The sequence below is a fragment of the Hemiscyllium ocellatum genome, chromosome 12 (assembly GCF_020745735.1).
Source record: "Hemiscyllium ocellatum isolate sHemOce1 chromosome 12, sHemOce1.pat.X.cur, whole genome shotgun sequence".
In the NCBI taxonomy this organism is placed as follows: Eukaryota; Metazoa; Chordata; class Chondrichthyes; order Orectolobiformes; family Hemiscylliidae; genus Hemiscyllium; species Hemiscyllium ocellatum.
Window position 1 is genome coordinate 12,879,035 of NC_083412.1, and position 17,134 is coordinate 12,896,168.

The window sequence follows — 17,134 nt, forward strand, 5'->3', positions numbered from 1 at the left end:
GGACAATTCATTGTGTAAAGTTGTTGTATTTGGAATAGTCTAGACTGATATCTCCTTGATGTAAAAAAAAATGCATACATGGACATCCTTTACTTCTCAAATTTCATTGTTCCTAGTCCTTTCCTTTGAGAAATATTTCCAAATGTTCCAATTCCAATAATACCTCAAATATTTTGCTGTCCTTCAGTGTCGTTGGGACAAAATTCTGGAATTTCCTCCCAAATGTCATTTTAGGTCTACCTACAGCACATGGACTCTAAGCAGGTTTAGGAAGGCAACTTACCACATCATTTAAAAAGAAATGGACAATAAATGCTAGTTCAGCTAATCACATCCACATCCCATGAGTAAAGCAAAACAAAATGTTTCACCTTTGTGGATCTAATCTTCACAGTGAACTCTGTTGGTGTGAAATTGGTCCTCACAGCAGGTCTGGAATGAAATAAACCACCTGTTATAACTTGTATTGATTTGGGAAATATTTCCAAGATTTTAATTTCAGACTGAGTTAACAGTAATTAAGAAGTGATTTATCAAACAGCATTTGATCTATAACCCTGTTGGAAAAGATTGAGTCCAGTGAAAAATTGGCAATTGGGTCCATTCTGCACTGCTGGCACAGACCCTTTCCAGCCCCTACTTTTCATAGTTCTGCCTATTCACTCAATCAGTTGATGTCCTTTTGTAACTTTTGGTTCCCATCTATACAGCCTACTGCTATCTCACGATTTAATGTCATCTGTGAACCCAAATACACAATTCATCCGTTATTGTTCAAGAGTCATTGATATAATAGATGAAAAGCTGAAACTTGAGTACAGATTCCTGGAGAATATCACTTGTCACTCCAAATCAGTCAGAGCTTTCGAATAGTTGCTAGGTGAAGAAGGACTTGACTACTGCTGAAAAAGAGAAATGCTGTCACATTGCAAGGATGAGAAGCTTCGACAGCACGTCTCTGTTTCCAGCTTTACTCAGAGAAAATTACTCATATCCCTGCTTTCTATCCTACTGCCCAACTTCCAACTCAAATCACAAGGCTACCTCCAACTCTTCACTCACTCTCTGGTGCAGAACCTTATCAAATACCTTTTGGTATTTGGTATGTAATTGCTATCCCTTTTTAGCCTATTACAAAGCATACATGCATAACTGTGCACACTATGCTCATCCTCACATTAATCATACATATGCAGTCAACAAATTTCAATTCCACACACATCAGGTGTACACTTGGACATTCATGTATACAAACATAGTTTGTTACAGCTTGTTGATCTGCATAGAGGTTGGGAAAATGCACTGATATGTTTATTTTTTTTTCCTGTAGAGAGATCTTGCAATAGAAAAAATAGCAGATGATATTGATGATCCAAATGCCTACAGGTACATTGGTATTTAGAAAATAGAAAGATAAACTGTATCCCTATTTATGTGAATGTAACAATTTTTAGAAGAGAATAAAGTAAAAGACTATGTGAACTGTTAGTGTGAAGTATTCAACCTCTTCATTAGAGCCTCAGAATTTTGTGAATGCAGAAAGGCACCAGAGGGAGGTGATAGCCTAATGTAATTATTGCTGGATTATTATCCAGAGACCCAGGCAATATTCTGGGGTCCCCCAGTTCAAATCTTGCTATGGCAGATGGTGGAATTTGAATTCAATAAAAATCTGGAATTAAGAATCTAATGATGAAACCATTATTAATTGTTGGGGAAATGCATTTGGTTGATGAATATCCTTTAAGGAAGGAAATTGCCACCCCTACCTGGTCTGGCTTACATGTGAGTCCAGACCCACAGCATTGTGGTTGACTCTTAACTACCCTCTGGAATGGGCAATAAATGCTGGCCTAGCCAGCGGTGCCCTCATCCCATGAATGAACTAAAAAAAAAGCGAGTTTTTGTAAGAGTGTAGAATTCTCTGAGTAAATATCTAAATATAACCTTCCTTTCTGGGAAAAAAATTGATAATGGAATGCAGTCATTGATGTTAGGTGTCCCAAAGAAGGTCAACTTCAAATTAATGAAAAGGAAATTTCTGATGCTGCCATGGCAATTTTGACTGTTCACCTGCTGAAACTGATTATTCATGTTTAGTAAATTAAAGGTTGAAAATTGCAATCTTCCACTGCACGGGTCTCTCATTAAGGGTCATTAGGGGGATTTTAATTGAAAGAATGCAGGTACCCCACATTCCCACAAACTCTTTGGAAATTTAAAACTTTGGTAAAAGCACCTTATTTCATGTTTTATGGAAATACCTGGAGTGGTTTCTTCAAAAGAAGACTTTGGAGAATTTTTTAACAAGCTTCTTAGAAATCACATGACTGATGATAATGGGTGTCGTGGAGAAAATGTAGAGAATCACCAGGAGATGTAGAGAGTTCTTCAAGGAGTAGGTCTTTTGTTTGCAAACAAAAAACCGTGACACTCAGAAAGCAAATTTCTTGAATGCCCCTGAACCTCAGGGTCCGTGGCTCTTTCTACATCATGTTTTTGTTAGCTTATCAGCATGTCCAACTGTGTTAATCAGAATTACCTCGCTCCAGCTATACAATAAACGAATGATGTTAGTTCCCATTATCTCTCTCTTTCTGCCAGGATGGTTTATCCTACATTGTGCTTATATTATTCTAATGTCACAATTAGATATTTTACTGTCACCTCTGCAATAATGATCTTTCATCCCAGACCCTACTTAATATTATTCTAATGTCATGATTAGATATTTTATTGTCAAGGGTCTCAAGCAGGCTGACTCTACTAACTATTAGTTAACTATTTAATGTCATGCCCTAAATATTTATTGTCATGACCTGTCCCAACCTGCCATGATGTTATTTAGCATGCAAGGCTGAGTTTACTAACTGTTATCTCATCCCACCATAGTGACCTTTCAGCCCCAACCTTATTCTGATGATTGGTATAGGAGCATTCCATTATTCTTATCTCATCCTGCCACAGTAACCTTTTAACTAGTGTAGCATTCCACAGACCCCTTGCAACAGATTGCCAGTGGTCTTCATGCTTTAACCCTTCCCATGCTTTCATGCTCTTTAGTTTCCATATTTGCTGCTTTGTTAGCAGTGTTTTTGAACAGGACATGGCTTGGAGAGGTTCTCGATTTATCTGGTTGAGTTGGAGGGATGTCTACTAAGAAAACGTTGCCTAACTGATCTTTCCCAGTGCTGCAATTATACAGGATCAACTTGGCTAGGGCATGAGATGTCTTGGGGTCATGAAAATCACTTTAGAGATTTCTATCTTAAATCCTTCAGTACTGTTTGAGTCCTGTAATTGTACTGCATTTCTTATAGTAACAGTATCTTGGAATCATTACAGTGCAAAAGGAGATCATTCAGCCCATCTGGTTTACATTGGCTCTCTGAGCATTTCGATTTCAGGCTGATCTCCTGCCTTTTCTTCGTAACCCTGTGCACTGTTTCTATTTGAGTAATCACTAAATGCCCTCTTGAATAACTCAATTAAATCTGCCTCCACCACATCTCCGGGTAGTGCATTCTAGAACCGTTGCTAGTCACTTACTTTGTGAAAAAGCTTTCTCTCGCCTCACATTTGCTTAGTTTACAAAAACACTTTATAACTATACCCTCTTTTTTTTTATTTGTTTAAAAGCAGGAACAATTTCTCCCTATCTACTTTGTCCAGATTCTCGTGATTTTGAAAATTTCTATTGAATCTTGTTAACCTTCTCCTCTGCAAGGAAAGCAGTCCCGTTTTCTCCAATATATCCCCATGACTGGAGTCTCTCATCCCTGGAACTATTTTTGTACATCGCTTTAGCACTCTTTCCAGTGCCTTCACTTTCATCCTGCATTGTTGTGTCCAGAACTCCAACTGCAGTCTAACTCTCTTGTGTAAGCCCATTATAATCTCCCTTCACTTGTTGACAATGATCCTGCTAATAAAATCGTAGGAGCAGAAATAGAGCATTCAACCCATTGAGTCTGCTCTGCCATTCAGTGAAATCATGGCTGATGAAGCTTTGTTAATTACTCTCTTCATAGAATCCCTGCAGTATGAAAGCAGGCTATTTGACCCATTGAGTCCACACCGATCTTCTGAAGAGCATCCCACCCAGACCCATCCCTTATTCTACCCCTACAACCCGACATTTTCCATGGCCAACCCACCTAACCTGCACATCTTTGGATTGTGGAAGGAAACCAGAGCACCCGATGGAAACCCATGCAGATACAGGGAGAATGTGTAAACTCCACACAGATAGTCGCCCAAGGGTGGGATCAAGCCAACGTTTCTGGTGCTGTGAGGCAGCAGCGCTACCCACTGTGCCGCTCTTCTTGCCACATTTAATGACATATGCACATATCCACTCAGGTCTCCTTGCTCTTTCACATCCTTTAGAATAACGCTCTTTATTTAATTCTGTCACTCCACATTCTTTGTACCAAGGTACCTTGCACTTCTCTGCATTGACATTAATCTGCTCCCATTGCCCATTCTTCCAAATAGTCAATATCATTTTAGAAGTTCAATGCTGTCCTTCTCTCAGTTTAAAATTCTCCCAAGTTATATGTCATCTGCAAGTTTTGAAATTGTCCCTTGCACAGGCAAGATCTAGATTATTAATATATATCAGGAAAATTCTCGGTCACAATACTGACCCCTGCGGAGCTCTCCTGCAGACCTTCCTCCAGTTGGAAAATTACCCATTGACTACCATACTCTGTTTCCTATCTCTCTACCAATTTTGAATCCACATTGCTGCTGTCCCTTTTGTCTCATGCCTAAGGCTTACCTCACTAACTTGTTGTGTGGCACCATATGTCCACAAGGACTCTTACCAATTTTTATAGATGCACTATAGAAAGTATTCTATCTGGATGTATCACAGCGTGTTTTTGCAACTGCTGTTCCCAAGACCGCAAGAAACTACAAGAGAATCATGAACACAGCCCATTCCATCACACAAACCATCCATTGAGTCCATCTATACTTCCTACTGCCTCGGGAAAGCAACCAACATAATCAAAGACCCCTCCTATCCCGGTTTAATCTCTTCCATTCTTGTCCACTGGGCAGAAGATATAAAAGTTGATATACACGTACAAATAGATTCAAGAATAGCTTCTTCCCTGCTGTAATCAGACTTCTGAATGGACCTCTTATATTTTAAATTAAATGTTGATCTTGCTGTCTGTGCAACTTCTCTGCAGCCATAACATTATATTCTTCTCTCTGTTCTATTGCCCGATGCACTCTGTATGAATATTTCTAGTTCAGTTAGCAGTTATTGTTAATGTTAATGAAATGTTAACTCTGTTTTCCTCCCCAGAGATTGCCTGAACCAATGAGTATTTCTAATATTTTGTATTTTTCTGCTCTCTCCCCTTGGCTGCCCAACCTTTTGAGTTTCTGCAGCAATTTCTCTTTCTGTTTTCTACATTTTGTTCACCTTAACTATTTTCTGAGCAAACTTTAAGGAGAATAGCTGTGGAACTTTATCACTTTTTAAAATTTTTACATCACATTTAGCCTTGAAATTGCTAAAAAGAAAGCAGAGATGGATCAGATTATGAAGTTGGCAGAGGAAAAGAAAGCAAAGAAAAGATTGGAATTGCATGACCTGCGAGATGAGTTTAGAGAACTTCAAATAAAAAATGTGGAACTACCTGAGCATGTTCAGCTCAACAAAGAGGTAGATTTTAACTGTTTGTTTATTATTTAACTTTTGGCTAACCAATAACATGGTAGCAATGATTTTTTTTCCCAGAAATATTTTTGTATTAACTGCATTGCACGTTTTGCTGGTTGGCTGACACACCCAGGAGTGGAAATTCATTGACAAACTGAGTGTTATGTGTTGTAAGTTTGCACATCAAAGATAACATCAATTTAATCAGTCCCATGAAAGAAATGAACAAGAACCAGGCATGGTTAAATTGCATTCACCATTTGGAGGAATACCAATAACCCCAGGAAGTGGCAGGTTCAGTTTTTCTTCAGTAATTCTGGTCCACATTCATTTTCAGTACAGTAATTCATCAACTGATTCTGAAGTTGAGAATCAGTTTGCACTGGAATTGAGTTATTAGTTTAATTTACAATCACTGTGTATTTACTGTAATTGCTCAATATTTAAAACCTGAAAGAAATAGAGTGAAACTTTGCAGCATGGCATAGGTCACAAGGATATGATATTGGGATTAAGATTGGATAGGAGCAGAAAGTTTATATTCCAAGTTGTAGCATTTTCAGGGCATATTGGAAGGAAGAAAGTAAAGTTGGTTCCATTAGATTCTATCACAGCGTGAATATGGAATTATGTTCTGTGGTGCTGGAAGAGCACAGCAGTTCAGGCAGCATCCAAAGTGCAGCAAAATCGACGTTTCGGGCAAAAGCCAGCGGATAAAGGGGGCGCAGTGGTAGTCTGGCGCACTGACCTCTACACCGCCGAAGCCAAACGCCAACTCGAGGACACCCCTTCCTACTGCTCCCTCGACCATGACCCCACCCCCCCATCACCAAACCATCATTTCCCAGACCATACCGAACCTCATCTCTTCAGGCGATCTCCCACCCACAGCTTCCAACCTCATAGTCGGGAGCCCCGCACTACCCGGTTTTACCTCCTTCCCAAGATCCACAAGCCTGACCACCCTGGCCGACCCCACCTCCTCCAAGACTTCCATTTCCCCGGCCCCCAATGCCTCATCTTCACCATGGATATCCAATCCCTCTACACCTCCATCCGCCATGACCAGGGCCTCCAAGCCCTCCGTTTTGCCCTCTCCAGACGTCCCCAACAGTACCCTTCCACCGACACTCTCATTCATTTGGCCGAACTGGTCCTCACCCTTAACAATTTCTCTTTTGAATCCTCCCACTTCCTCCAGACCAAAGGGGTAGCCATGGGCACACGTATGGGCCCCAGCTATGCCTGTCTCTTTGTTGGCTACGTAGAACAGTCGATCTTCCGTAATTACACCGGCACCACTCCCCACCTCTTCCTCCATTGACTGCATTGGCGCCACCTCGTGCTCCCGTGAGGAGGTTGAGCAATTCATCAATTTCACCAACACATTCCACCCTGACCTTAAATTCACCTGGACCATCTCTGACACCTTCCTGCCCTTCCTGGACCTCTCCATCTCCTTAACGACAACCAACTTGACACTGACATTTTTTACAAACCCACCGACTCCCACAGCTACCTGGATTACACCTCTTCCCATCCTACCTCTTGCAAAAATGCCATCCCGTATTCCCAATTCCTCCGCCTCCGCCGTATCTGCTCCCAGGAGGACCAGTTCCACCATAGAACACACCAGATGGCCTCCTTCTTTAGAGACTGCAATTTCCCTTCCCACATGGTTAAAGATGCCCTCCAATGCATCTCGTCCACATCCCACACCTCCACCCTCAGACCCCACCCCTCCAAACGTAACAAGGACAGAACGTCCCTGGTGCTCAATTTCCACCCTACAAGCCTGCGCATAAACCAAATCATCCACCGACATTTCCGCCACCTCCAAAAAGACTCTACCACCAGGGATATATTTCCCTCCCCACCCCTTTCCGTCTTCCGCAAAGACCGTTCCCTCCGTGACTACCTGGTCAGGTCCACGCCCCCCTACAACCCACCCTCCCATCCTGGCACTTTGCCCTGCCACTGCAGGAACTGTAAAACCTGTGCCCACACCTCCTCCCTCACCTCTATCCAAGGCCCTAAAGGAGCCTTCCACATCCATCAAAGTTTTACCTGTACATCCACTAATATCATTTATTGTATCCGTTGCTCCCGATGCGGTCTCCTCTACGTTGGTGAGACTGGGCGCCTCCTAGCAGAGCGCTTTAGGGAACATCTCCGAGATACCCACACCAATCAACCACACCGCCCCGTGGCCCAACATTTCAACTCCCCCTCCCACTCTGCCGAGGACATGGAGGTCCTGGGCCTCCTTCACCGCTGCTCCCTCACCACCAGACGCCTGGAGGAAGAACGCCTCATCTTCCGTCTCGGAACACTTCAACCCCAGGGCATCAATGTGGACTTCAACAGTTTCCTCATTTCCCCTTCCCCCACCTCACCCTAGTTCCAAACTTCCAGCTCAGCACTGTCCCCATGACTTGTCCGGACTTGTCCTACCTGCCTAGCTCCTTTTCCACCTATCCACTCCACCCTCTCCTCCCTGACCTATCACCTTCATCCCCTGCCCCACTCACCCATTGTACTCTATGCTACTTTCTCCCCACCCCCACCCTCCTCTAGCTTATCTCTCCACGCTTCAGGCTCACTTCCTTTATTCCTGATGAAGGGCTTTTGCCCGAAACGTCGATTTCGCTGCTCCTTGGATGCTGCCTCAACTGCTGTGCTCTTCCAGCACCACTGATCCAGAATCTGGTTTCCAGCATCTGCTGTCATTGTTTTAACCCTACAACAATCAAACTGGTGGCCCATTTGCACTGATTCAGAGGAACAAAAGTTTAAAATAAAAGCAACTGAATCTGTACTGTCTGCAATCCAAGTACAAATGATAAAGAGAAATGTTTGACCAGTCTTTATGTTATTCACTATAGTTATTTACTGAGGACTGGCTGTTAATTGTGTTACCAGTATAACTTCCTGCATTTTATTCAAAACTCCGATGATTGATCTTTCTTTTGTGCACCTCCTGTCCAGCCATAATCTTATATGCCTCGCTCTGTCTGAACATCTGTGATCTGAATGCCCTTATATATTGTGATCTGCTTGCTCTGCAAGCAAATTAAAGGTTTTCACTGTACTTAGGTACATGTGACAACAATGAATCAAATCAAATCTTTCACATTATTATAGACTAGATCAGATCCCCTCAAAACATTTCTCAGAAGTAGCCCGGACCCGAACTTTGCTAGTTGTTTTAAACAGGATATTCCAGGAGTGTTGCAGCTGTCCCAATCACTTTGTTTGAAACAAAACAGAATTTATTTGCAAGATGATGGAATGAAACACAAACAAAAGAGAACAGAATAAAGAATAACACTATCTGAAAATCCAACAGATTATCCCAATTCAATGATGCTGTTCTAAATTCCCAATCCCCATAAACACCCCTTGACAAAAATGGTGAAATCAAATACCGGGGTCCTACAGGAGAGCGAGAGATGGCAGAGGGATTCAGCATAGAACATCTTCTTCCATGTAGCTATTTCTTGGACCAGCAGCCTGAAACTTGCTTGCTTTCAGTGAACAGCCAGACTGCTAAAACCAAACCAAACCAGAGAAAAGCTGAGCTAGGAGAACTGGCCACTCTGCTTTCATTGTACTAGTGATTTTTTGAAACTTGAAAACCTTTTGCTTGAGACAGTATCTGTTAGCTATGATCAAACTGACCCTGAAACCCTTCAAACCTGGACATTTTGGAATCGCTGCTTTTACAACCTTTCTGAAAAAAAAACAAGGACAGCATAACCTTGTTAAAAAAAGTGGCATCATTACAACATCATTAAAACCGATTGATTTCTCATCAAAAATAACACTCCACTGGTAACACACTAAACCTCGGCTACAAACTCAGCTGTTTGAATGGGCTTGAACACAATCTTCAGATCTTGAGGCAGAAGAATAATCACTGAGCAAAGGCTTACAATCAATACCTCTAAAATTGTCTTGAATCTTGGAACCATAAAGTTTATATCCACATTTTCAATTGCCTTCCTTAGCTTCATGACCTTCCATTTATCCACATAAAATTTGTCAGTCAGCAGCTCATCTTCCCAATTTTGCCTGATTCAATGTATGTTCCTATGTTCCCATTTGTATTTAATGCTGTCATTTGTCACACTTACTTCTATTAGGATTTTGAGCTGGATCGGCAGATTCGAGAAGAGGTTGAAAAACAAATTACTGATCGGATTGAGTTAGTTTATAAAGAAATGGCATGGGAACAGGAAAAGTATCGCATTGGCCTTCAAAAGCTTCAAGCCAGGTAATGTATTGAATATGAATATTAATTTTAAACATATTCATGACGTTATCATATGGGAGGAATTAACATGCCTATAATAGGTATGGGCCTGTAGTTGCAGTACTGCTTGCTCTGCAACATGAAGAGGAGGAGGAGGCAGAAAGGAGAAGGTCTCACAGGAGGAAGAAGGAAGGACCACCACAGAAGATCCTGTCCATTTGGTTTGGAGGGAAATTTGCTGGAGGTGCTGTTCTATGTATCTGCTGTTCTTGTACTAGATGGGAGAGATCATGGTTTGGAAAATACTGACGCAAGTGCCATTGGTGAGTTGCTGCAGTGCATCTTCCATTGAATGCAATGTCCTAGGGATCAGTGGTGTACAGATAAACTCCCATAATTGGTGCTGGGAGAGGTACGCTGAGTGACAAACCCAGGGATCAGTGTTAAGGAGGTATGAGTCAAGAGTGTGGTGCTAGAAGATATGCTGAGTGTCCCAGAAATCAGTGCCAGGAGTGTACTACATGGAGTTTCTTAGTATTTAGTGTTGGAGGAGATTCGACAATAATTTCAAAATCATGAAAGTAATAAAGGGAGAACCTGTAAATGATCAAGATCCAGCGAGCACGGATTCAATGTGTTTTCCAAAAGAAGAAATGTAAGCCAAGAAAATCTTTTCATACAGCAAGCATTTAGGGCCGAAGCACTGCTTGAATGTATGGTGAAAGCATGTTCAATTAAGGCAATCATGAGGGCATTAGATGATTATTTAAAGAGAAACAGTGTGCAAGGTTATGGGAAAAGACACTAAATTAAAATGCTCGGTGCAGACATGATAGGCTAAATGGCCTCCTTCTGCACCATAATAATTCTGAGCTAATGTATGGAGTGGAATGTCTCCGGGATTGGTGTTAGCGATCTTTATTGAATGGAGTGTCCCAGAGATCAACGCTGAGACATTTACTGAGTGCATGGTCCCCAGGATCACTGCTAAGAAAATCTTTTGAGTGGAATACCAACTTCAGTCTTCAATCCCACCACAAACTCCTTGCTTTTACAACCGAGCATAGCCCCAAATCCAGCTGAACCATGCTTTTGCAATGTTGATGTATGGTTGATCTTAACTTGAGCTCCTCGTCCTGCCATCACAATGACTATGTGACAATGTAAACTACAGAATTTTAATAATTTCATGGTTTGGAACAATTAACAAAGATAAACTGTTACACATGGATTGAAAAAAGCAGCAATAACTCTTTTTGGGATAAACTGTTTCTTGAGACGAATGGACCAATGAGAAACTTTTATAAAAAGGGGTTACAACAACATGTGAATTGACCATCCTTTTGAAGAAGGAACATAAGCTGTTTTCTGGAAGTGGGGAGATAACACTTCTTTGATAATCTGCTGACTCATGGCAAATACACAATTAGATCTACTTGCAGAAGTAATGTTCTGAAGTAAAGGGGTTAATTGCAGGAAAATGCTGTGTTTTAAACACATAGCTAACCCCGAATGTAACTAGGAAGAAAGGAGCTATTTTGGATAAGAAGGCAAGCTGCAGACTTGAAATCTCCAAAAGTATAATCAATTTTGGAGAACAATGCCATACTACAAACTTGAAACATAGAAAACTGTATAAGAACCCAACACTAGAACAATGCAATGGCAGAATTTTGAAGAATAATGCTGTAGAAAGACTGAACACTGGAAACTTTCAAAGACAGACTACTATTGATTGAAAGACAAAAGTGGGTACTGCAGATGTTGGCGATCAGAGCCAAGATTAGAGTGGTGCTGGAAAAGCACAGCAGGTCAGGCAGCAACTGAGGAGCAGGAAAACTGACGTTTCAGGCAAAAGCCCTTCATCAAGTTTCTAATCTTACCATTGATTGAAATTCTGGCCAGATTTCATGATTATTTGGATAATGGTCAAGTTGGTTTTCAGGCTTATAATTGCTTACTTGAGGGGTCTTAATAAAGTTTAGGGTTCGGTGCTGGGTCCATTGATGTTTGTTATCTATATCAATGATTTGGACGAGAATGTACAAGGCATGATTTGCAGAATACACTAAAGTAGGTGGTATTGTAGATAGTGAGGAAGGTTGTCAGAAATTGCAGCAGGACCTTAATCAGCTGGGGAAGTGGCCTGAGAAATGGCAAATGGAGTTTAATATAAGTAAATGTGAGGTCTTGCGTTTTGGAAAGTCAAATCAAGATCGGAGTTTCATGATAAATAGTAGGCCTTAAGGAGTGTAGTGGAACAGAGGGACCTTAGAATTCAGGGGCACGGTTCTCTAAAGTGGAGTCAAAGGTAGACAGGGCAGTGAAGAAGATTTTTGATACATTGGCCTTCATCAGTCAGGGCATTGAGTATAGAAGTTGAGAAGTTATGTTGCAGGGAGATGGAAGAAAGCATAGATCGGCAGATTTTGAAAAAGTGTGGACGTAGTAGCGTTGTTGTAATGGGTGACTTTAACTTTCCCAATATTGATTGGAACCTCCTTCGAGCAGAAGATTTGAATGGAGCTGTTTTTGTAAGGTGTGTTCAGGAGGGTTTCCTAACTCAGTACGTTGACAGGCTGACGAGGGGAGAGGCCATTCTCTACTTAGTGCTCGGAAACGAGCCAGGGCAGGTATCAGATCTTGTGGTGGGACAGCATTTTGGTGATAGTGACCACAACTGCCTCACATTCTAATAGCTATGGAGAAGGAGAGGATTAGACAAAATGGGAGGATATTTAATTGGGAAAGAGGAAACTATGATGCGATTAGACATGAGTTAGCAAGCATGGATTGGGAGCAATTGTTCCAGGGTAAAGGCACTATAGACATGCGGAGACTGTTTAAGGAACAGTTGTTGCGAGTGATGAATAAATATATCCCCCGGAGACAGGCAAGAAGTGGTAAGATAAAGGAACCTTGGATGGCGAGAGCGGTGGAGGTTCTCGTCAAGAGGAAAATGGTAGCTTACATCAGGTGGAGGAAGATAGGGTCAAGCTCAGCTCTACAGGATGACAGGCAGGCGAGGAAGGAGCTTAAAAATGGTCTGAGGAGATCCAGGAAGGGGCACGAGAAAGGCTTGGCAGAACGGATTAGGGAGAACACAAAGGCAATTTACACTTATGTGAGGAATAAGAGAATGGTCAAAGAAAGAGTAGGCCCGATCAGGGATAGCACAGGGAATTTGTGTGTGGAGTCTGAGGAGGTAGGGGAAGCCCTAAATGAGTTTTTGCTTATGTCTTTACGAAAGAAACAAACTTTGTAGTGAATGAAACCTTTGAAGAGCAGGTGTGCGTGCTGAATTGGATAGAGATAGAGAAAGCTGATGTGCTGAAAGTTTTGTCAAACATTAAGATTGAGAAGTCGCCAGGCCGGACCAGATTTGTCCTCGGCTGCTTAGGGAAATGAGAAATGCAATTGCTTCACCACTTGCGAAAATCAATTACAGTCCAGTAAGTCTCACGTCTGTCGTCTGCAAGGTGTTAGAAAGGATTCTGAGGGATAGGATTTATGACCATCTGGAAGAGCATGGTTTGATTAAATGCAGTCAACATGGCTTTGTGAGGGGCAGGTCATGCATCACAAACCTTATCGAGTTCTTTGAGGATGTGTCTAGAAAAGTTCGTGAGGGTCGAGCTGTGGATGTGGTGTATATGGACTTCAGCAAGGCATTTGATAAGGTTCCCCATGCTAGGCTCATTCAGAAGGTCAGGAGGAATGGAATTCAGGGGAACATAGCTGTCTGGATACAGAATTGGCTGGCCAACAGAAGACAGCGAGTGGTAGTAGAAGGAAAATATTCTGCCTGGAGGTCTGTGGTGAGTGGTGTTTCACAGAGCTCTGTCCTTGGGCCTCTATTGTTTGTAATTTTTATTAATAACTTGGATGAGGAGATTGCAGGATGGGTCAGCAAGCTTGCAGATGACCCAAAGGTTGGAGGTGTCATTGACAGTATAGAGGCTGTTGTAGGCTGCAGCGGGATATTGACAGGATGCAGAGATAGGCTGAGAGGTGGCAGATGGAGTTCAACCTGGATAAATGCGAGGTGATGCATTTTGGAGGTCGAATTTGAAAGCTGAGTACAGGAATAAGGATAGGATTCTTGGCAGTGTGGAGGGAACAGAGGGATCTTGGGGTGCAGGTACATAGATCCCTTAAAATGGCCACCCAAATGGACAGGGTTGTTAAGAAAGCATATGGTGTTTCGGCTTTCATTAACAGGGGGATTGAGTTTAAGAGTTGTCAGATCTTGTTGTAGCTCTATAAAACTTTGGTTAGACCGCACTTGGAATACTGCGTCCAGTTCTGGTCGCCCTATTATAAGAAAGATGTGACTGCTTTGGAGAGGGTTCAGAGGAGGTTTACCAGGATACTGCCTGGACTGGAGGGCTTATCTTATGAGGAGAGGTTGACTGAGCTCGGACTTTTTTCATTGGAGAAAAGGAGAAGAGGGGACCTAATTGAGGTACACAAGATAATGAAAGGCATAGATAGAGTCGATAGCCATAGACTATTTCCCAGGGCAGAAATGACTAACACGAGGAGTCATAGTTTTAAGCTGGTTGGAGGAAAGTATAGAGGGGATGTCAGAGGTGGGTTCTTTACACAGAGAGTTGTGAGAGCATGGAATGCATTGCCAGCAGCAGTTGTGGAGGCCGGGTCATTGGGGACATTTAAGAGACTGCTGGACATGCATATGGTCACAGAAATTTGAGGGTGCATACATGAGGATCAGTTGTCGGCACAACATCGTGGGCTGAAGGGCCTGTTCTGTGCTGTACTGTACTGTTCTATGTTCTATGTTCTCAGTTGTACAGGATGTGGATGTGGTCGCACTTGGAGTATTGTGTTCAGTTTTGGTCACCTTGCTATAGGAAGGATGTTATTAAACTGGCAAGAGTGCAGAAGAAGTTTACAAGGATGTTGCCAGGAATCTGTGGGAGAGATCAGACAAGTTAAGACTTTTCTCTTGAGAGCATAGGAGACTGACGGGGTAATCTTATAGAAGTGTGTCAGATCGTGAGAGGCATGGATAGGGTGAATACACTCATTCTTTTCCCCAGGGTTGTGAATTGAGGCCTAGACGGCATCAGTATAAGGTTAGAGGGGAAGAATGATAGGGAACCTGAGGGACAACTTTTGTTTTTTTACACAGAGGATGATGCACATATGGAATGACCTGCCAATGGAAGTGGTTGAGGTGGGTACATTAACAACATTTAAAAGCATTTGGACAAAATAAATGGATAGAAAAAGTTTAGAAGGATAGGGGCCAGGTGCAGAGAAAAGGGGTTAGAGTGAATGGACATTTTTGTCAACCAGCTTGGGCCATAGTGCCTGTCTCTGTGCTGTCAGACTCTCTGACTCTAACTCGTTATTTAAGTATTTGATTGTCTGTGAGATTTCTTAAAAAGTAGCTGCATTAAAGGTAACTTGTGGTATTTTGCTTCCACATTAAAATGTAAAGTTTTTTGATGTATGAAATGGTAACTTACAATGTTGCTTTATGAGACTAAGTCTTTTGGGAATAGAGTGAGAAACTGGAGTTGAGTAGAAGATCAGCCATGATCTAGCTGAATGGCAGAGCAAGCTCAAAAGGCTGAATACTCTACTCCTGATCCAGTTTCCCTTGTTCCTTCAGGACAGCCTGTGCAACCCTTCGATCGCAACCAAGAACTGTCCTGTGCTTCTTCTTGCAAATCTTCAGATTGGCAATAAAATAAAAATTAGTATCCAAATAGTTAATCAACAGTTGATTAACTGCTCAAAGCTTTCCAGAGAAAACCTTTCAGAATTATATTCTGTGCACAAATAGTGTTTGGAACTTTATTCAGAGAGTGGCAATGACTTCTATAATGGTAATCAGGATATGGGTCAAAGATGTGTTTATGGAGATAAGTAACAGTTGACATATGATTTCATTGAATGTTGGACCAAGCTTGAGTGACTAGGTAGGCTGCTCCTGTTTATGTGTGTTGCAGTAACAATACGTAGCAGTGGTATTTTACAGAATTTGGTAACATTTTAATAACAGTACTTGAGTAAGAAAAAGAACAAACTTGCATTATGTACTGCTCTTAACATCTCAGAATGTGGCAGAGTATTCATATCCAACTAATTCCATTTCAAATATAACAGCTTCTATAATACTGGTCAATTTAGCATTCAATTTACGTATAGGTTGCACATACAGCAATGTGAATTAGGATGATGGGCACTGTTCTCCTACTCCTTTCAAGAATCAGCGATTCATAGAATCCCTACAAAGCGGAAGCAGGCCATTTGGGTCATCGAATCCACACTGACCCCCAAAGAGCATCCCACCACAGCTGCTCCATACCTTATCCCTGTAATCCTGTATTTTCCACGGCCTGGACATTTTTAGGCTGTGGAAGGAAACTGGAGCACCTGGAGAAATTCCATGCAGACACGGGGAGAATGTGCAAACTCCACACAGACAGTCGCCTGAGTCTGGAATCAAACCCGAGTCCTTGGCGCTGTGAGGCAGCAGTATTAGCCACTGAGCCACCGTGCCACCCAAGTTCTGTCCAGAATCATAGTTAATCACTTTCTCCTTCACAGTCATCTATCACCGGTCAGACTGTGGCAGCCTCTGCTCCATCTCTTATATATGGAAATCTTGGCTCATTGTTGTGGTTCTGTTTGCCGAGCTGGGAATTCATGTTGCAGACATTTTGTCCCCTGTCTAGGTGACGTCCTCAGTGCTTGGGAGCCTCCTGTGAAGCGCTTCTGTGATCTTTCCTCCGGCATTTGTAATGGTTTGAATCTGCAACTTCCGATTGTCAGTTCCAGCTGTCCGTTGCAGTGGCCGCTATATTGGGTCCAGGTCGATGTGATTATTTATTGAATTTGTGGATAAGTGCCATGCCTCTAGGAATTCCCTGGCTGTTCTCTGTTTGGCTTGTCCTATAATAGTAGTGTTGTCCCAGTCGAATTCATGTTGCTTGTCATCTGCGTGTGTGGCTACTAAGGGTAGCTGGTCGTGTTGTTTCATGGCTAGTTGATGTTCATGGATGCGGATCGTTAGCTGTCTTCCTGTTTGTCCTATGTACTGTTTTGTGCAGTCCTTGCATGGGATTTTGTACACTACATTGGTTTTACTCATGCTGGGTATCGGGTCCTTCGTTCTGGTGAGTTGTTGTCTGAGAGTGGCTGTTGGTTTGTGTGCTGTTATGAGT

At 42.2% G+C, this 17,134-nt stretch overlaps 1 protein-coding gene across 1 annotated transcript in view; it reads left to right on the forward strand.

Moving 5' to 3' along the window:
* LOC132820891 (cilia- and flagella-associated protein 44) overlaps positions 1–17,134 on the forward strand; it is a 162,042-nt gene that overhangs the window by 78,634 nt on the left and 66,274 nt on the right. Inside the window, exons 18-20 of the mRNA XM_060833249.1 lie at positions 1,331–1,386; positions 5,521–5,683; positions 9,826–9,956. Coding sequence (XP_060689232.1) covers positions 1,331–1,386; positions 5,521–5,683; positions 9,826–9,956 — 350 coding nt within the window. The remainder of the gene's footprint in view (positions 1–1,330; positions 1,387–5,520; positions 5,684–9,825; positions 9,957–17,134) is intronic.